The sequence below is a fragment of the Trichogramma pretiosum genome, unplaced genomic scaffold, assembly GCF_000599845.2.
Source record: "Trichogramma pretiosum strain Unisexual culture from Peru unplaced genomic scaffold, Tpre_2.0 scaffold24, whole genome shotgun sequence".
NCBI classification, from domain to species: Eukaryota; Metazoa; Arthropoda; class Insecta; order Hymenoptera; family Trichogrammatidae; genus Trichogramma; species Trichogramma pretiosum.
In genome coordinates this window covers 1,128,734-1,145,187 of record NW_019641611.1, presented here as the reverse complement: position 1 = coordinate 1,145,187, position 16,454 = coordinate 1,128,734, and the positions used below count along the sequence as shown (strand labels likewise).

At 46.5% G+C, this 16,454-nt stretch overlaps 1 protein-coding gene across 4 annotated transcripts in view; it reads left to right on the top strand.

Moving 5' to 3' along the window:
• The window catches only part of LOC106648202 (E3 ubiquitin-protein ligase Rnf220-like), a 76,849-nt gene that overhangs the window by 212 nt on the left and 60,183 nt on the right, over positions 1 to 16,454 (top strand). The window contains exons 1-2 of one of the 4 annotated variants that reach the window (XM_023458631.1): positions 404 to 750; positions 1,330 to 1,918. In XM_023458631.1, the coding sequence (XP_023314399.1) occupies positions 631 to 750; positions 1,330 to 1,918 (709 nt within the window). In that variant the 5' untranslated portion in view covers positions 404 to 630. Of the gene's footprint in view, positions 1 to 403; positions 751 to 1,329; positions 1,919 to 16,454 lie in introns of those variants that run through there. The other 3 variants (XM_014364902.2, XM_014364903.2, XM_014364904.2) reach the window with 3 other exon arrangements.

Below are 16,454 nucleotides of genomic sequence, written 5' to 3'. Positions count from 1 at the left end.
GCGACTCGTGCTCTCTCGTGGTCGCTGCACTTTTCTCGCTGCCTTGTGTGTCGGTCTCGTGCGAATCTCACCCCCCGCGAGGTTAGGTGCTCGGCCGGGACGTACGTACGATCATGCCGATCGATTGATCTCGATCCACGAGAGATCGGTCAGGTCCGGCGCAGATAGGCGCACATCGTCGATCGGAGTTTTTGAAAGCCGCTGCCGCTTCGTGCGCCGCTTGGTGCGGGAGGAGTGCTGCAGAGCCGCAGGCGCGCGCGAGGTTAGGCGCGCCACGCATATAGGTGTAGGATATACGTCAGTGCTTTGGTGGGTCGGCGGGCGAGCTGCGAGCCGGCGGCGGCGGCGCGACGGCTGCCGAATGCTGCTGCCACTGCTACTGCTGCTTTCGCCTGTCGCGGCCGCTACAGCTACTGCTACACTCATGCTGGCTACTGGCAGCGCAGGCTGCAGGCTGCACAGCTCGTCGTTTCGCGCCGTGCGGCGCGCGCTAAACATCGCCCGTTCGAATCCGACCTTTCGGCCTTTCTAGGAGCTTTTTCCCCCTTTAAAATAAGCTAGACTCGAGATCGTCGTTTGAGAAATTCGCGAGTGTGTTTCCCGAGACGACGAGGAGATAATTGTAACGCGATGGACAATTCAGCTTACGTGCCAAATCAGCTGCCACCGCCGCTGGTCGTGTTCTCGCAGGCGACCGGTGGCTTCACCGAGGCTGCCCTCAGGATGTCGAGGCCCTTCGCGCCCCATCAAGTCAGTATTATGTGTACCTCTATTTTTAAAGAATCTCTTGTTTGCGCATATTCAACGACGTCACGACGGAATATTTTGCATTCTCCCGTGTCAGTGCCGAGCGAGGCTCACAAAGGAGCCTCGATCGATCGATCGATATGTCATAATAGCCGATTATATGTAGTGCATGTGTGTCGTCTCTTGTGTACGTGAATATAATGTGCTGGTGCGTAGTCCTCTGGCTGTCTGTCTCTCTCATGAGTTAAAGAGGTGCAACGCGATACACCCGCAGTCATTAGCTTGGGTTTCGTTCCGTGGATTATTATATCATCATACGATACGCCTCGAGTCGAGTGCATTGTGCAGTCGAGCGAGTCGCGCGACCGCCTACACGACGAGCCGATGACGATGAGCCAAAACGACCGTATAACTAACGATCGATCGTCCCGTGAATTTGCGCCCAACGTATTAAACGATGTTGATACCGCCAATCTTATCTACTCCTTTCCAAGGGCAACAGCTGTTTCCTTCCCTACACAGATATCGTATTGTAATAAGTGCACCTATAAGTGACTCGGTATCTGCTCTTGTCTTTTCCAGATCGGCGAAGCCAAAGACCTGTCGAATCCGTTCGGCCAAGCGGCTGCGACGCTCGATTATCGTCTCCATCACATGCTGCACCTGCAGCACCAGTTTCTGCATCCCCTCGACCATCGGCTGCCCTTCGGTAGCAGTGCCTTCCGACCCCTCGCGCCGTCGGCCTTCGCACCGCCACCGAAGCGCCTCAAGCTCGAGACGGAGGTCGTCGGCTCGCCCCAACCCTCTCAACAACAGCAGCAACAGCAACAGCACCAACAGCAACAGCAGCACCAGCAGCAGGGCGGGCCTCCGGGCACCCCGAGCGGCACCCCGGGTCCGCCGCAGGCACCGCCGGGACTGTCGAGCCTCGGATCGCTCAGCAACATGTCGGCCATGTTCTCGCCCCAGTCGCAGGCTCAAGACCTCGCGCCCCAGAGCCCGGCCAACTCGACGGCCAGCCGATCGCCGACCGGCAGCAACGTCGCGAATCAGAACGCGACCCCGGGCCCGAACAATCCGGCGACGGAGGACGAGCGCGAGGCCGCCAGTGCGACGCCCTGCTCCGAGAACACCGAGAGATCCACGCCCGAGGAAGGACGACCCTATCGCAGTGAGTAAAGCTTTCCTTCCTATTCTATATCTCTCTATTTAAAGAAGATGTTAGTTTGTGTGTGTGTGCGTGAAACCACGATTGTGTCCGTGACAAAGTCAAACAGTTCGAATTATCCCATCATATCCATTTGTCAGGGAAACGAGCGTAATATCAACACAATGAAACAGTCGCTGTGCTTACCATGTTTGTGCTGTATTTCATCCGATGATCGTGCTTGCCCGGGGCTCGTAGAGCTCGTGGCCATTGCTCGTATGGAAAAGGCCAACAACGAGTTGACATGTGCGGTGTCAGTTATACTCTCTCTCTCTCTCTTTCATTCTCTGTTTGCGGCGCGCGTCATTTTGCAAATCCTACGACGTTGTTTGCGTCGAAAGAGGTGGAAAAGTGCGTCGAGTCAAGACCGCGAAGGCAAATTATGATTTTGCAACGTTTACATTGCATTTAGTGCGCTTCCGATGGCTCACGGAGCGGCGACTGTTTACGTCCGCGACCACTGCCGCCGCTATTAATCCCTGCGGGCGTTTGGAGTACGCTCGAATAATGTAACTTTTCGCTCCGTGCTCGGGACGTACACCCAACCCGAGAGTTTCTGTAGCTCGAAAATTTTCCCACTCGCACGTATACATGAGTCGACATGGAACGTCGAACATGTCAATCGAGCAGTAGCAACGACATTTTTCGGATCGCACAGCTCGACGCGTGGGAGATTTTAACGCGTAGCGCGCAGCGATCGTAGTCTTTGTTTTCTTCGTTGCCGTTGTCGTTGCTATTACTGCCGTGTGCACGACGACGATTGCGCGTACTCCTCACATCGTTTTATTCTGCCGTTGTTGCCGCCGTAAAAACTTGCAGGGCTCGCTTAGAAAAATTTAACTTCGAGGACGTTTAGTAGGTTGTAAATACGCGTGTGTATAGGTCTGATGTGTTATGCGCGCGGACAGCGAGAGAGAGAGGAGAGATTCCAAAATGAGGGGATAATAAAATTCGCGAGCTTCCTTGCCGCTCGCGATGCAACGGGGCTATCTTTTATCCCTCACTCTACTCTCGCTTGCTCTCTTTCTCTTGTCTCTCTTTCTCTCGCTGCGCTGTTGGTATTCAGCGGTGTTAGCCACTATAAATCGGCCCTGTTCCATAAGAGTGGCTATTCGGCTGCGGCTGGAGAGAGAAAAAAAATTCGCGTGTACGCACACGCGTTATAGTACGAAAGAGATCGTTTTGGGGCTTTTGTATGATTTAACGTGTACTCAAGACATCTTGATTAAGTACCGTCGTATATTCGTGCGGGCACAGATATCAGAAGCGATCCGTCGTCGCGGCCTAGCTAGCTCGAAATATCGCCGATGGATTTTTCATTCGCGCGCAGTGAGATATGCGCCCGTGTATGCGTGTTGTTGTGCACGTTGCATCGCCTCGTCTGTATATACATTAAAAGAGAGGTTCGCTGTGGTAATGGGCCGTCAAGCGTAATGCGTGGCTGTTGCTGCCGCTGTTGCACCCTCTCTTTTGTCGCGCGTTGCAGGGCTATAATCGCCGCGGTATGCACTTGCAACTCTGGGGGAAATTGATAACTCGAATAAACTCGTTGCAAAACATCGTCCGAGCTCGGAGTGTGAGAGTAAACGGAGGGTTGCACATGCAATAGGCATCGAGCTGCACACGCATAACACTAAAAGAGCACTGCAGTTGCATCTCGACTCTCGCGTAGCACGCACAGCATATATGTATTTGAAACGACTCTGATGCCGCTGAAAATATTTTTTGTGCGCGTCGCTATATAATTCACAGCTTTGACGAGCTTTCTTTCACTCGAAATGTTTTCATTTTTCGTCTCTCCCGGTCCGGCTCGCGGCCAGCAGCACAGCTTTTTCCTTTTCAACTGCTCTGTTGCTACTGCAACTTCTACTACCGGAGCTTTTTCGATTGATCCGCATAGAATAGTTTGTCCAGCATTAAGCCCGGTACAGACTCCACTCCGCGCGCGTATGGCTATATACAGTCGAACTGTCGCGGTTTCGATGACGCACACACATACAGTACGCAGAGGCTCGACATTTTTTTGCCCCGAGTGCTTCCGCCGTTCTAGACTAGCACACGTGTGCTTGCGGTGTTTTTTACGCTCTTGTATTACCGTGTGTGCCTCGTTGTGTGGTCGCACCAAAAAATCTCTCGCTCTTAATTGAAATATCATTGCTCTGCCCGCTCCTCCGCTTGTTTGATCTACATAGAGACGACAGACTGACGCTACACACTGACCAACACACGTTTTCTCTCTCTCGACTTTTTTTTCCTCTCCCCTCTTTCTATAGACACACACCGCTGGGCTCGCGCGCGAGTATAAAATTAAAAAATCATAAAAAATTAAACGCTCGCTGAGATATTCGCATTATATTATTGCGCTTTTGACGAGCGCAGCACGAGAGCGATTATAACACGCGAAAAGGGCCTTTTCATACTGCCTCATTTACGATGTTATATTATGTACGTACATTCATATCTGATTCTCTGAGAAGTTGTAAACTCATAAAGCTATCAGTCGCGAAAGGTTGCGCGCTCGAGCCTCGCAAAAATTATAGTCTAGTAAAAATGTATACGCTCGCTCGTTCCTCCGTCCTGAATAAGCTGCATGTCCGTCTTGTGTGTGCGCGGATAACGTTGAAAGTCTGTAAATTTTGCGACTTTATAATAATTACAACGGTCGATTTTATTTTCGGCCTCCGTTACTCGAGTTTAAAATTCGGAATTCGTTGTTTTATCTAAGCTTTATAAACTTGTAATGACGTTTTGAATTAGCCTTACGTGTGTGAATGCGTAGAAAAATTGATATTTCTTGAACGCGCTAAAGTATACTTGCTAATCCGAGCACGTAAAGCCATTAAATCAGTCACAGGTCAACCTTATTAAAATCTAATAGAATAACCCATCGAGCTTTCGAGGGCCTCTAAATGCCTGGCAATTAATATAAAGCAGAGAGAAAGAGAACGGAGAAGAGCCGTCGCTACGGGAAAAAGGCGCAAAAAGGCTCTCACGGCCTCGTCGTAAAATAGAGAAATCATCCGCGAGCATGTAAGGGCAGAGTAGCAGCAGCAGTAACAGCAGTGGCTGAGATTTGATTACGAAATAATTCGAGCGACGTGATACTAAATCGAGGATGCTCGCTCGCTCTCGGAGCTCTCCCCTGGAGAATACAAATGAGCATAACCGCTGTGCGCCTCTTGTATGTTTCTCCGTTTTAGGCGCACACACGTAATGTAAAAACTAATGCGAGGATCGCGAGTGGCAATTCTTCGCGCTCTGTGCCAATAATAGTCAAATGATTCTTGTTTCAAATATACGTACACAAGGGTATTTCAGTAATCGACGCGAAAATACTACACCTTGTCGTTGTTTGACGCGCGAATATTAATGCATCGCGCGCGAAAGTTTATTATTTATGCTATTTTTCGTCGCGGACGCACGTCTCATTATTCTCTATTCGGCTGCGTCCCCGTGTATTACCGAAGCAGCAGGAAATGCGAAACTCATTACGATAGAAACGGTAACGAGCCTTGGCTTACTGAATTTCAAACGAAAGGAAATTATTGTATTACATCGCGAGAGTCGCGCGTCATTGTTGTACATATGTGCATATTGCGCCGGCCACTGCCGTCGACGTCGTCGTCACTGCGATAACGCGTTAACATCTGTAAACAAAAGTTTTCCCACTGCCAGTGAACAAAAAAAATATATATAAAAGACGATGGAATTTGGCAGTGAGTCAACGATGCGTGTGCGTATGGCTACGTGTAAAAAAGAGGAGGAAATTTTTTCGCAATCAGTGGCTGCGCGCCGAGCTTGCGCGAGACCTTTTCATTAGCGGCGATAAATTTAATCCATGCACAAGCAAAAGGGAGAAAGAGGCAAAATTTCGCGTACACACACGTATGTGTATTTTTGCACTCGTGCTTATAACACTAGGTTGCGTCGAGCAGGCGCGTGCGTGGGCGCTCGTCTGTGCATATACGCACACGGCGCGCGTTCATCATATAATATTTGTTACTGCTTCTCTGCTCCGGTCAAAGAGTAACAGCGGGCTTCGCGAGGTGGTTTCGCGTTTCGAACCGTATGCCAATGCAGAAATAGAGAGAGAGAGAGAGAGAGAGAGAGAGATCAGGTGTGATAGAACAGAGAGCAACAGATATGAAACGTGATAGGGGATACGTTGGGGTGGCTTAAAGTTGAAAAAAAACTTTTAAAAAATAGAAACAGCAATAGCAAGCGTTTGATGAACAAAGTTCGATTCCTCCTTGTTGCACTAAAAAAACAAACTTGTGCGTAGAGTAATTATTCAAGTCGTTTTCAAAATGTTTTACTTTTCACATGATAATAGATATTCTAATACGGTTTACATTCACATTTTAAAAATATTTTTAAAATATCGAGTAATATCACTGTAATATTTTCCAATTTTTCTCAAATACAGCTGTCCGTTGGACACAAAATTATTATAAAAGAACAAATCAGAGTCAACTCTGCACCTTACCCCAATTAAATTGTGTAAAAAGGTTGGCTATCGTCATCTGCTCGTATACAGTGTTACTCGACTTTCCCCTACTTTGGACATGAAATTTTTTTCACGCTCTCGCTTTATTGTTTCAAGCTGCTGCTGCTGCGACTCTTTCGGTGAAAAGAGGACTCGTCGGAGAGTGATTGGTAATTGGTGCGTGTGCGGCCACACGCGAACGGACGAACGGACGGACGGACGGACGAGAGGTGCACGCGCATGAACGACCGCAATTGCATTTCTCTATGCATACATACGCGCGTACAACTGCAACACTACATGCGCAGCAGAGCCATGCCCACCCCCGTCGGCCTTTTTCCTTTTTGCCGTGCTTTCTTGCTATGCTGCTGCCTACGCTGCTGCTGTGCTCGAGTTACCTTGTCGCGATGGACTTTTTATTTTCCGAAATTTCAATAAAATCACCGCACACTTTATTGGCTTCCTCTCACGCGCGTGCGCCTGTTTTCTCGCTCCCTCTTTATTGCCATGCAGCACGACGCAACACAAGTTGCTGTATGTTTTTTCATCTAATGATACTTTGCTGTGAATCTCTCTTTGAAAGCAGCGCCATGTCCAAATTTGCGAGTCGCAATATTAATAACTCTTTTTGCGCGTCTCTCGCGGAGTTAGATTAACGTCTTGCGCAAAAAGCAATTTAACGCCGGCAATGAAGTTGCCGATCGGATGCATTTAATTCCGCGTCTTGACGTACATATAAAAGTTTAATAACACGAATAATCTCTCTCTGGCAACTTTTATACACAAGCGAGCACGTCCAACAATGGCGAGCTAGACGCGCGATCAGCAATAGAATAGTATCTCTGATTTATAATTATGAAGCGAGACCGAGGTGAGGGGAAAAACTCTAGACAAAGGTAGAAAAAAAAGGCACGTATAAACGGGCGCACGTACATATATATATGTAGGCGTAACAGATGTCGAGACACTAGCTTGTCCAGTGTCAGGGAGATAAAGACCGATCAAAGTGCAGAAGCTAATCCCCGTTGGTTACGGCGATAAGGCAGATCGTTTAATCCGGGCAAGTTCGTTGGGCAGCGATATATCTGCTCTTACTCGAGTTGCAGTAGTTGTAACAGCGTCAGAAGCAGCACAGTAGTCTTCGTATAAGGTAATAGTCGTATATAGTAGCTGTAGTAGCTGTAGTAGCTGTAGTCTCGAGAGTGGCACAGGTGCATGTATAGCATCGACTTCTGTGGTCGATCCACAGAAGGGGGGAAGAGGAGTAGAGTATAATTTGGACGAAGGCGGCGTTAGAGAAAGAGAGTGAGCGAGCTGCATTTATCCTGGCTGGTACACGTATCTATATATAGGCGGAGACTGCGTAACTATAAACTGCACTTGTGCGGCGGGGCGCTTGCGCGAAGAAAGTGTCGGTCCGCCGCGGCGCTCTGTGCTTTTTGTACGTGCGCTGCATATATAGATGCACACACACCTAGCTCCCGACGAGAGCCGACAGAGTGGTGGAAAGAGGAAGCAGCTCCGCCTCCGCCTACTCCTAGATATCAACCTCTAGGAGAGGAGGTGGAGTCCACCACCGTCGACGACCGGGTTAATCGACCAAAGTAGCCCCCGTGCACCGAACGGATCGTCACATCATTTCAGCTGCGAGAGTAAAGCCACCCCCGGCGCTCCGCTGCAAGCTCTTCCATTTTGCCTCGAGCTTTTTTTCTCTCTCTTTTTTTTTTGCTCATCGCTGCACGGCACACGGCCACTGCGCGCGCGTTAGCTCGAAAATCTTCGCATTGTAAAGCTGCGCATATTTTTCCATGAAGCTCGAACGATGAAAAAGTTGGGCTTTCCGCTTTCTTTCATATACAAATTCAGCGCAGACATCGAAGCCGTATCAGAATGGAGATTTTTGACGTTCGGATTTCTTTGGATCGACTCGATCGGAAATATTGTAATCGGAACGAAGCAGAAAAGCTGGTCGGAGCGAGTCTCGTCACAGATGTCAGCGCGGCCGTAGAGCTAGGAGATTCTTGCAAGAACGAATGCAACTGCGTACGTGTCAGGATCCGTTGGAATCGCGCATACATCATCCACACACGCAGGCAGTTACCCACGTTGGAACGAAACAAGCGACTCGTGACAGAAATTACTAAGCGGCCAGGCCCGTGCGCTCTATACGCACTGCATATTAATCCAGCCTGATCCGAGAGTTGATGGTCCAGCTGGTCTTCTTTATTCAGCACTACATGTATGTGGGGGTACGTGTGTATGTGTGTGTGTTGTGTCGCTGAAGAGGATAGCAAGGGTTGGAGTGTTTCTGTCGCTGTTACTGCTGCTGCTACTGCTGAGAGAACCGCAGATAGTCGAGGGAAATCACGCGGGCTTTGCGGTTGCGGACATACCGAAATTTACCAAAGTTCGCGCTCTCGCCCGCTCGCTCGCGCCAACATACCTGCGAGAATTGAACTGTCACCGTCATATAACACTTCCTTCGGACTCTCTTCCGATCTGCGGTCCTGCTCGAATACTCGTGCACCCGCACACACACACGTATATGCGCGTGCGATTGTCGTAAATTTTACCCCTCGCTCCTGTTACGCTGATTTACTCGACGCGAGTCTTAATGGGATGACTCCTGTCACGGTGGCAAAAATCGAACCGACGTTTTTACTGCTGCGCATGTGCCCGAGTGCGAGTCGAGCGCTTTGACCGAGAGCCAGAGGCGTCGTCCTATTAGACTTTCGTTAATTTTCGTTCCCTTCGCCGCTTCGTTCTCTTTTGCTCTCTGCGAACTCCTCTGTTGCCCCGCGTATTGACGCTTGAACGCCTCTTTGGGTTATTTAGTGCAGTCCGCGAAGCAAATAAAAAGAAGTACGAGACCCGAGTCCGAGTCTTTTACCGGCTTATAATTGTCGATGGAATTTCACGAAAATGATTTACCGGCCTGAAATCTAAGTAAAGACATCTCATTAACATTCCGAAAAGTCACGCGCTCACGAACCATGTATCCCATCAGCGGCAGCGGCAGCAGCAGCTCGTGCATATTGACAAATAGCCTCCGGATTTTGATGCCGCCCGCGCATCGAGAGCCACTAGTCGCGCACTAATTCGACGAGTCCTTGGCTCTCCTGCTGGACGGGCGAGGCGGCGGCGGCGATTAACTGAAATCAAGCCGCACCACCACCCCTGCAGTGCGCAATGTAAACTTTGTCACTGTCTGCGACGACTGCTGCGGCCGAAGCAGCGTCTACTGCTACAACTACTGCTACTACTGCTACTACTAGTACTAGTTGCTAAAGTAGTACTAGTCGTAGTGCCGGAGCTATTATACGCATATCTTGTAATTCGAAAGCCATCGATCTTCCCTCGACCATAAATCAGTGCAGATGGTGTCGAACTACGCTCACGCATCTCTCAATCGGTCTCTAAATAATCCAAAAAGGGCAAATGCGATATTTTTAAAACTGCTGGATCCTTTACGACGACTTGACTCGATTAAAAGTTGGAAAAATCAGCCTCTGATGATGTTGCCACATTTTCAATCTGCCACGAGGGTCACGCGCTCGCGTAAAAGCGAATAAAAAGCAAATCGTAATTAAATTTCTGATTAAAAGTTTCCCCTCTGTTGCTTTTACTGCTGCTACTCGGCCTTTATTCTAAATAAATATTAAAGGGATCGATGAGTTAATCACCGAAATGAAACGTATACTCCTCTCGTGTTTCTCACGCGCGCGAGATTGCCGAAGCTTCGCAACTACTGCTACTGCGTTTTTTTCGGTAAATTTACATATGTCGCTTCTGTACTCTCGCACTCTGTTTATATACAGCAGGCAGCGGCGCAGTTATCTTTTGTTTTTCTCGCGTTTGACAATTATTCGGTAATTTATCAAAGCCTTCCGAGTTGCGCAGCAGACAATGGAGTGCGCGGAGGCAGCGTCCTTCGCTCGCGCGCGAGATTGCGCCAATCCTTTTGGACTTTGTGTTGGGTGGCTACTCCTTGGGCTTCTGACACAGCTTCTTTGCTCGCAGGCCGCGCTATTATACACTTGTATATACACACAGGCCGTGTCGCTTATATATCGCCCCCCTTGAAAAATCCACTCTGCCCGACGAGACAATCGACTCTCGACTCTTCCCTTCCTCGCTTCGCTTCTTATTCTCCTCCAATTTTATTTAATTTTTCTTCCCTGGCCTCGTCGTCGGCTTTAACTACGCCTTTACACGCTCGCTGGATATTTTGTTATTAATTCTTCAAATGCTTAATTACAGACGATTATCCGCTTTAAAGCCTATAGCAATATTTCCTTAGCATTGATTTTACGCTATGAATAAAACGGCGGCGGTAGCAGCAGTAGCAGTAGCAGCGAGAGAGTGAAAAAGAGACACAGGTGAGGACAGCTGGTATGCCAGGCACTCGAATCCTCACAAGTGCATAAGCATACTCGATCCAAGCAAAGGGAGAGCGAAACTATCTCATTGTGTGTTAATACGACCTTTCTCTAACTTTTTTATTATTCTCTCTTTTTTTTTTGGTGCGAGATTGTGTAGGTTGCCGCGTCACCTGAATAGGCCTCGTATTTGCTCTCTTATCAAGCACTAATAACTTTTGCTTGGGTGCGTTGTGTTACAAAAAGGCGGCACTTGGAATCTCGTTGCCGCATGAAAAGCTAATATTAATAACGTGTAAAAACAATTAGACTACATGAAAAATGATGTTCACAGCGCTCCCTCTCAAACTCCTTCCTTTTTTTCAATGCTCGAGTTTTCAGTCGTGGCGGCTGTGATCGTTTGCTCGCAGTCAGTGGCGCCTTATGCGGCTCGAATTAAAAATCCATCCGCCACCGCGCGAGAAAGAAAGAGAGAAAAAACAATGCTCTTATATATCTTTATACTTTTTCGCGCGCACAAGCTCGCGGTGAATATAAAGATCTCGGGCCGATTCGTAAATTACGCGTCAAGCAATTTTCCAAGCGAGGCACCTTTTTCGCTTTATCGTCTAATATATATAAAGACAGAGCCGACGCACATATTGGATCATATCGCATCTTCTTCTTTTTTTTTGCTTCTTCCATCAGCTCCGCATGAATAATGCATTGCACGCTTCCTTAGAAAAGCTACTGTATTCAGCTCGTCCCTTTTTCCATTCTCCTTACTTGCATTACATGCTCTACGGTTTCGGGCACTTATTGTTATCCGTGGGCCAAAAAACTGCAAGAAAATTCACGAGGTTTACAAAATACTTTGTAAATTTTCATAAGTAATCGGAACATATGAGCGAGGGCATTAAAAGGCGGTAAAATATAGTCGAAATAACGAGCCGACAACAGAAATAAATTTAGCACTTCAATGTGTCGCGGAGCGTACTCGACATGGGAAATTTTAATCGAAAAATAGGATAATTTCCAGAGATGCGACAATGTCTCCTCTTTCACTCCAAGCGAAAAATGCGGATTGTCGTTTGAAATGTAGCGCGTGCAGCAGAAAAGACAGATAAATCTTGGATTAGTACGGAGGCAGAAAGAGAGACTTTATATCTTCCTCAGCTTCCGCAAGTCGCGCGTGAATCAGACACGCACACGAACGACGGGCTTATAACAAAGTCTTACAAGCTGCTAACTGGACTACCGTAACGGGCTTATATACCAGTAGCTTCGCTTCGGCATAAAATCGAACTCGCATGATACTCATTTTCGTTTTTATTTATCTCTACCTGCTTATGCTGCCGCTGCTTCTCCTGCAACAAAGTTGCTCCGCGACGACGATGCCAGTCTGGGGCCTCTTTAAGCACCCAGTTTCATTATAAGCGTTCGTAAAATTTTTAATTTACGTCACGCTTGACCATTTTTATACGTGTACGAGTAGGGATTTAAAAAATTTTTACGCTCGGCTATTTACATCGAAAGTACATAAATTTTTCGTAGCAAGTGGCGTCGTGTGTATCGAATTATATTTCCGAGAATTTTGTCCGATGAATTTTTGAATGCATCCTTTTTGTACCTGTTCACGGCACTCGTTTAACGAAATATATACCGGCGCAGCGTCGAGCGCTTTATCGATTTTCGAGCCGGAAAAAGTCTTGCTCGACTTTTCCAGCTGCGCCGCTCGTGTTTACTCTCACCCTCGGCGTGTAAAATGTCTAGCATTTAACGGACAGGAAAGAAGGCGAATGAGAGCGGAGTGTCCTCGTTAAGGATAGAGAGCCCGTAAAAATAAAAAAATAAATACGTCTGTCTCTCTCTCACTCGCTCTCTGGTTGATAACGAGCCAGATTTAAGTGGGGTGAATTTTCTCGTGCGTGAGACGATGATACACAGCCGACGCGCCACTTGTTTTTTCACGATGTTTTGAATCTTTGAAAGCTCTCTCCCTACAAGCGCTGGCTTCAACAAATATATGCTTACATACACGCGAGGCTGGCTAAAATAATGTCATCCTATTTAGATACTCTTGCGCAGTGGAATTAGCTGCGTCGTTTAATCATAGAAAGGGAGCTGGGAGAGAAAGGTATGCGAATTTCTCGCTCTCTTTCGAATCAGTTTGGTGCGTCATTAAAAGCTCGTAAAGATTCACTGACGAGATATATATCTGGTCGTACAAAATTTACAAGCAATAACACTCGATAATCTCGCTTATTGGGCGTAGGTGTCGTGTCGCGAGCAATTTGAATACATCGGATTAAACGCGGGCCAAACAAGCGAGAAGGAGCGAGATATACCTCGTGCGTACAGGTTTCGGTATAGAAAGACGCAACTGCCGAGCTTATCGAGGATTTGCCCGGCAGACGAAAGAGAGAAACACACGAGTCCACTAATACCCAGTGTAATCCCCAATGTATAAGAGGCTCTCTCGTTCTCCTTCTCTCTCGTAGCGGCTTCTGCTTATACGGCTCTCGCTCGTTCGCGACTTTTTCGGCAAGTTGCAAACGCAGTCGCGTGAAATTCGTGCAGTCCGGAGCAAAGAAAGTCGCAAATTCCATCGTAAGGTATTCAGTCGCGCGAACTCAAGTATACGTGTCACACAGCTCAAGGAACAATCGGCTGCTCTTAGGAGGCCAAGTTATAATGTTACCTCGAGCCAGGCGACGGTATACGGAGGCAACGATAACCCCTAGGACTTTCTCCCTCTCCCGATGGCTATGACGCCGGCCGACGTGACACGTCATACCGCGGGAGGACATATTCTCACGGTCACGTGTCATATGGTGAGCCGATGGGAGGACGACGAAGACTTTCGGACTCGCGCGAGCGACCTACTGCATCGCGAAGTGCATCGAAGCCCCTGCCCAAGTTCTGCCGCTCGCTCCGCCGGATGCAAAACCGCACTTGGCTATTGCGCGAGGCTCGCCCGATGACAATACATATCAATGCACACGCGACTGCAAGAGCGTATAACGTGCACCTATACGCTACATATAGAGTGGCGCACTCGATCACTGTATGAAATATCAAACTGGAGCGCGCGGGGAGAAACACGAAGAGCCTGAGAATCTTTGCCACACACGCTTGCGTCTCGTTACGGGCTGTTGCTGCTGCTGTTTCGTGTCGCCGAGGAGAGGAGGCCAAATTATTCGCTCGTTAGTCGCCGTGACTGCTTTTCTTTCTCTCTTTCGTACCGACGCTGCTGCTGCTGCTGCGTGAATGACGAAACGACCATGAATTTTCCGATGAATTAGAAAACGATGACGTACTATGGTAAATTTCGACCGCACACAAATATGTCAACGGCTGCGGTCGCGCGTGCCTTATAGTGTCGTCCCCGCGCGTGTAATGATCGATCATTACACGCCGTATACATCGCTCTATTTTTGGCTACACAACGATCATTCGGCTATTAACGCTTCGTCATAAATTGACTCTTTCGAGAGAATCGATCGGCTTCGAACCTTTCCTATTTCCGCATTAGGGGACACACGTAAACACGACCGCGAATAAGGTGCCGACTTTTCCACTACGAATGAAAACACGTTTACGAGCGTAATTAATGAGGCCGAGCTGGATTGACAGTTCATACCGGTACAGTCGCGTGTGTACGCGGGCTTTAGAGACGCGCCAACGTGTATTATACTCGCTTGCGCGTCCAACTTGAGCCGTGCGCGCGGCAATTTAAGCTGTACGCAGTGTCTCGTGTGTCTTAATAACTAACTAACTCTTGTTCTCTCTCTTTCTCTCTCGTTCTCTCTCGTGTGCGGACTTTCTGGCCGATATCTCAGGTATCGTTGCAGTTCTTCTTTTTTACCTCTCTCTCTCTCTCTCTCTCTTTCTCTCTCTTCTCGTTCGTTCTCTCTCTCCTGCTCTGCTTCACCTCGATCGCCTGCCTTGGAATATATACCAGTGCGTGCGCGCATTGTTCGCTTGTGACAGAGAGATAAATACCCGGGCTTTAAAGGAATGAGCTCGATTTCCGCAAGAGAACTGCTACCCTGACTACCTATACTACTCTCGCTCTGTCACTACTCGAGAGCGAGAGCCGTAAGAGTGTTGAATGCAAATTTTTCGGCTTCTTTTTGCCTCAATTCGTATACATACACACTTGCATATAACGCCTGCACATACAAACTCACACATGCCTGCGATGTGGCTTCATTTGATCAATTGTATTGAGTTCGAAAGGATGTTTACTTCGTTAAATATCGTGTACTCCTTTTAAGAAAAATTATTTCCCGCTTTTTCTGAGCCATTTTGTTCGATCGAAAAAACTGCATTGCATTCATAAAAAAAAATTACAAGAGTATCGCTTTTTTTAATTTTAAACAAAACAATTCAATTAAGATTTGTATCTACTGGACTTCTTTCATGAAATAATCAAATGTTTTTTTTTTAATAACTGTAGAACCGAATTTTTAAGTTTTCACAAAATAAATAATGCAAAAAAGCAGAGACCTTGGAAAATCTCTGTTCGGGGAAGCCACAGATATTATTTATGAAATAACCAATTTGGTCAAGTTCGTTTCAGCGATACAGAAAATGGCTATATTGAATTTCAGCTTCAGCTGAATTGCTCGGTGACTGCATTATATTTTTTATGTATCGGTCAATGCAGCGTACAGTGTGACAGCTTCGTGTATACTGCCGCCTCTTCGTAATACATATGGGCAAATCTCCAGAATGTGGTTGCTTTGAATAATTTTTAGTCAAAATTTGAAAATGAATGGACTGCTCTGAAATATTTATATTTTTTAAATTAAATCAAAAGGGATGCAAAAAATTCAGCTATATAAAATTACTATCAATATCAATGATGTGCTAGCGATAATTACCGAAATAATTCTAAATTACTTTTTGATGAAAAATATTTTAGTCAATAAAATTTTTTCGTTAAGTTGATACTTACCAATTAAAAATCCATGTGTAAAAACACAGAAATACATGATAAGAAATTGTATGTTTTTCTGTAAAGAGAATATTTCTAAAACAAGGAAATCTCTAAATTTTCCGATGATAAATATATTGTTACTTCATCACGGAGAAAATAATACAACAAATATTGTTAGGATTCACAGTAAAAATTACTATTCTAAATAGTAATGAGGTGACATCGATCTATTATCAGGAATTTTGATAATATTAAAACAAATATTCTTAAAGGTATTAAATATTCTAATAAAACTCGGTACAATAATTGCTATAGTGTATAGTAAAAATTTCACTGTAGTAAATTTTATTTTATAGTTACATATTATATGTTAAGAAACATAATACTAAATAATATGATCTTAGCAAATGTTGCTGTACAAGCACGAAAAAGTACACCTTGTATAGCAAAATTTGCTATGCGTACAGTAACTTTTCTTGTGTGAATGAACTTCCAATATCATGGCTAGATGTCGCTTTGCATACCCGCAAGTGGCTAAAATTTGAACCAGCTTACTATATATAGAAGATGAAAACGCAATGATCAAGCTTACTAACATGTTATACTATATGAGCGTGCGTTTAGTAGTAGTATTAGGTTATTTAGATTAGGTAGGATTAAAATACAGCGAGCGTGCGGTTAGAGTTTGATACGACTAGTCCCGAAAATAAT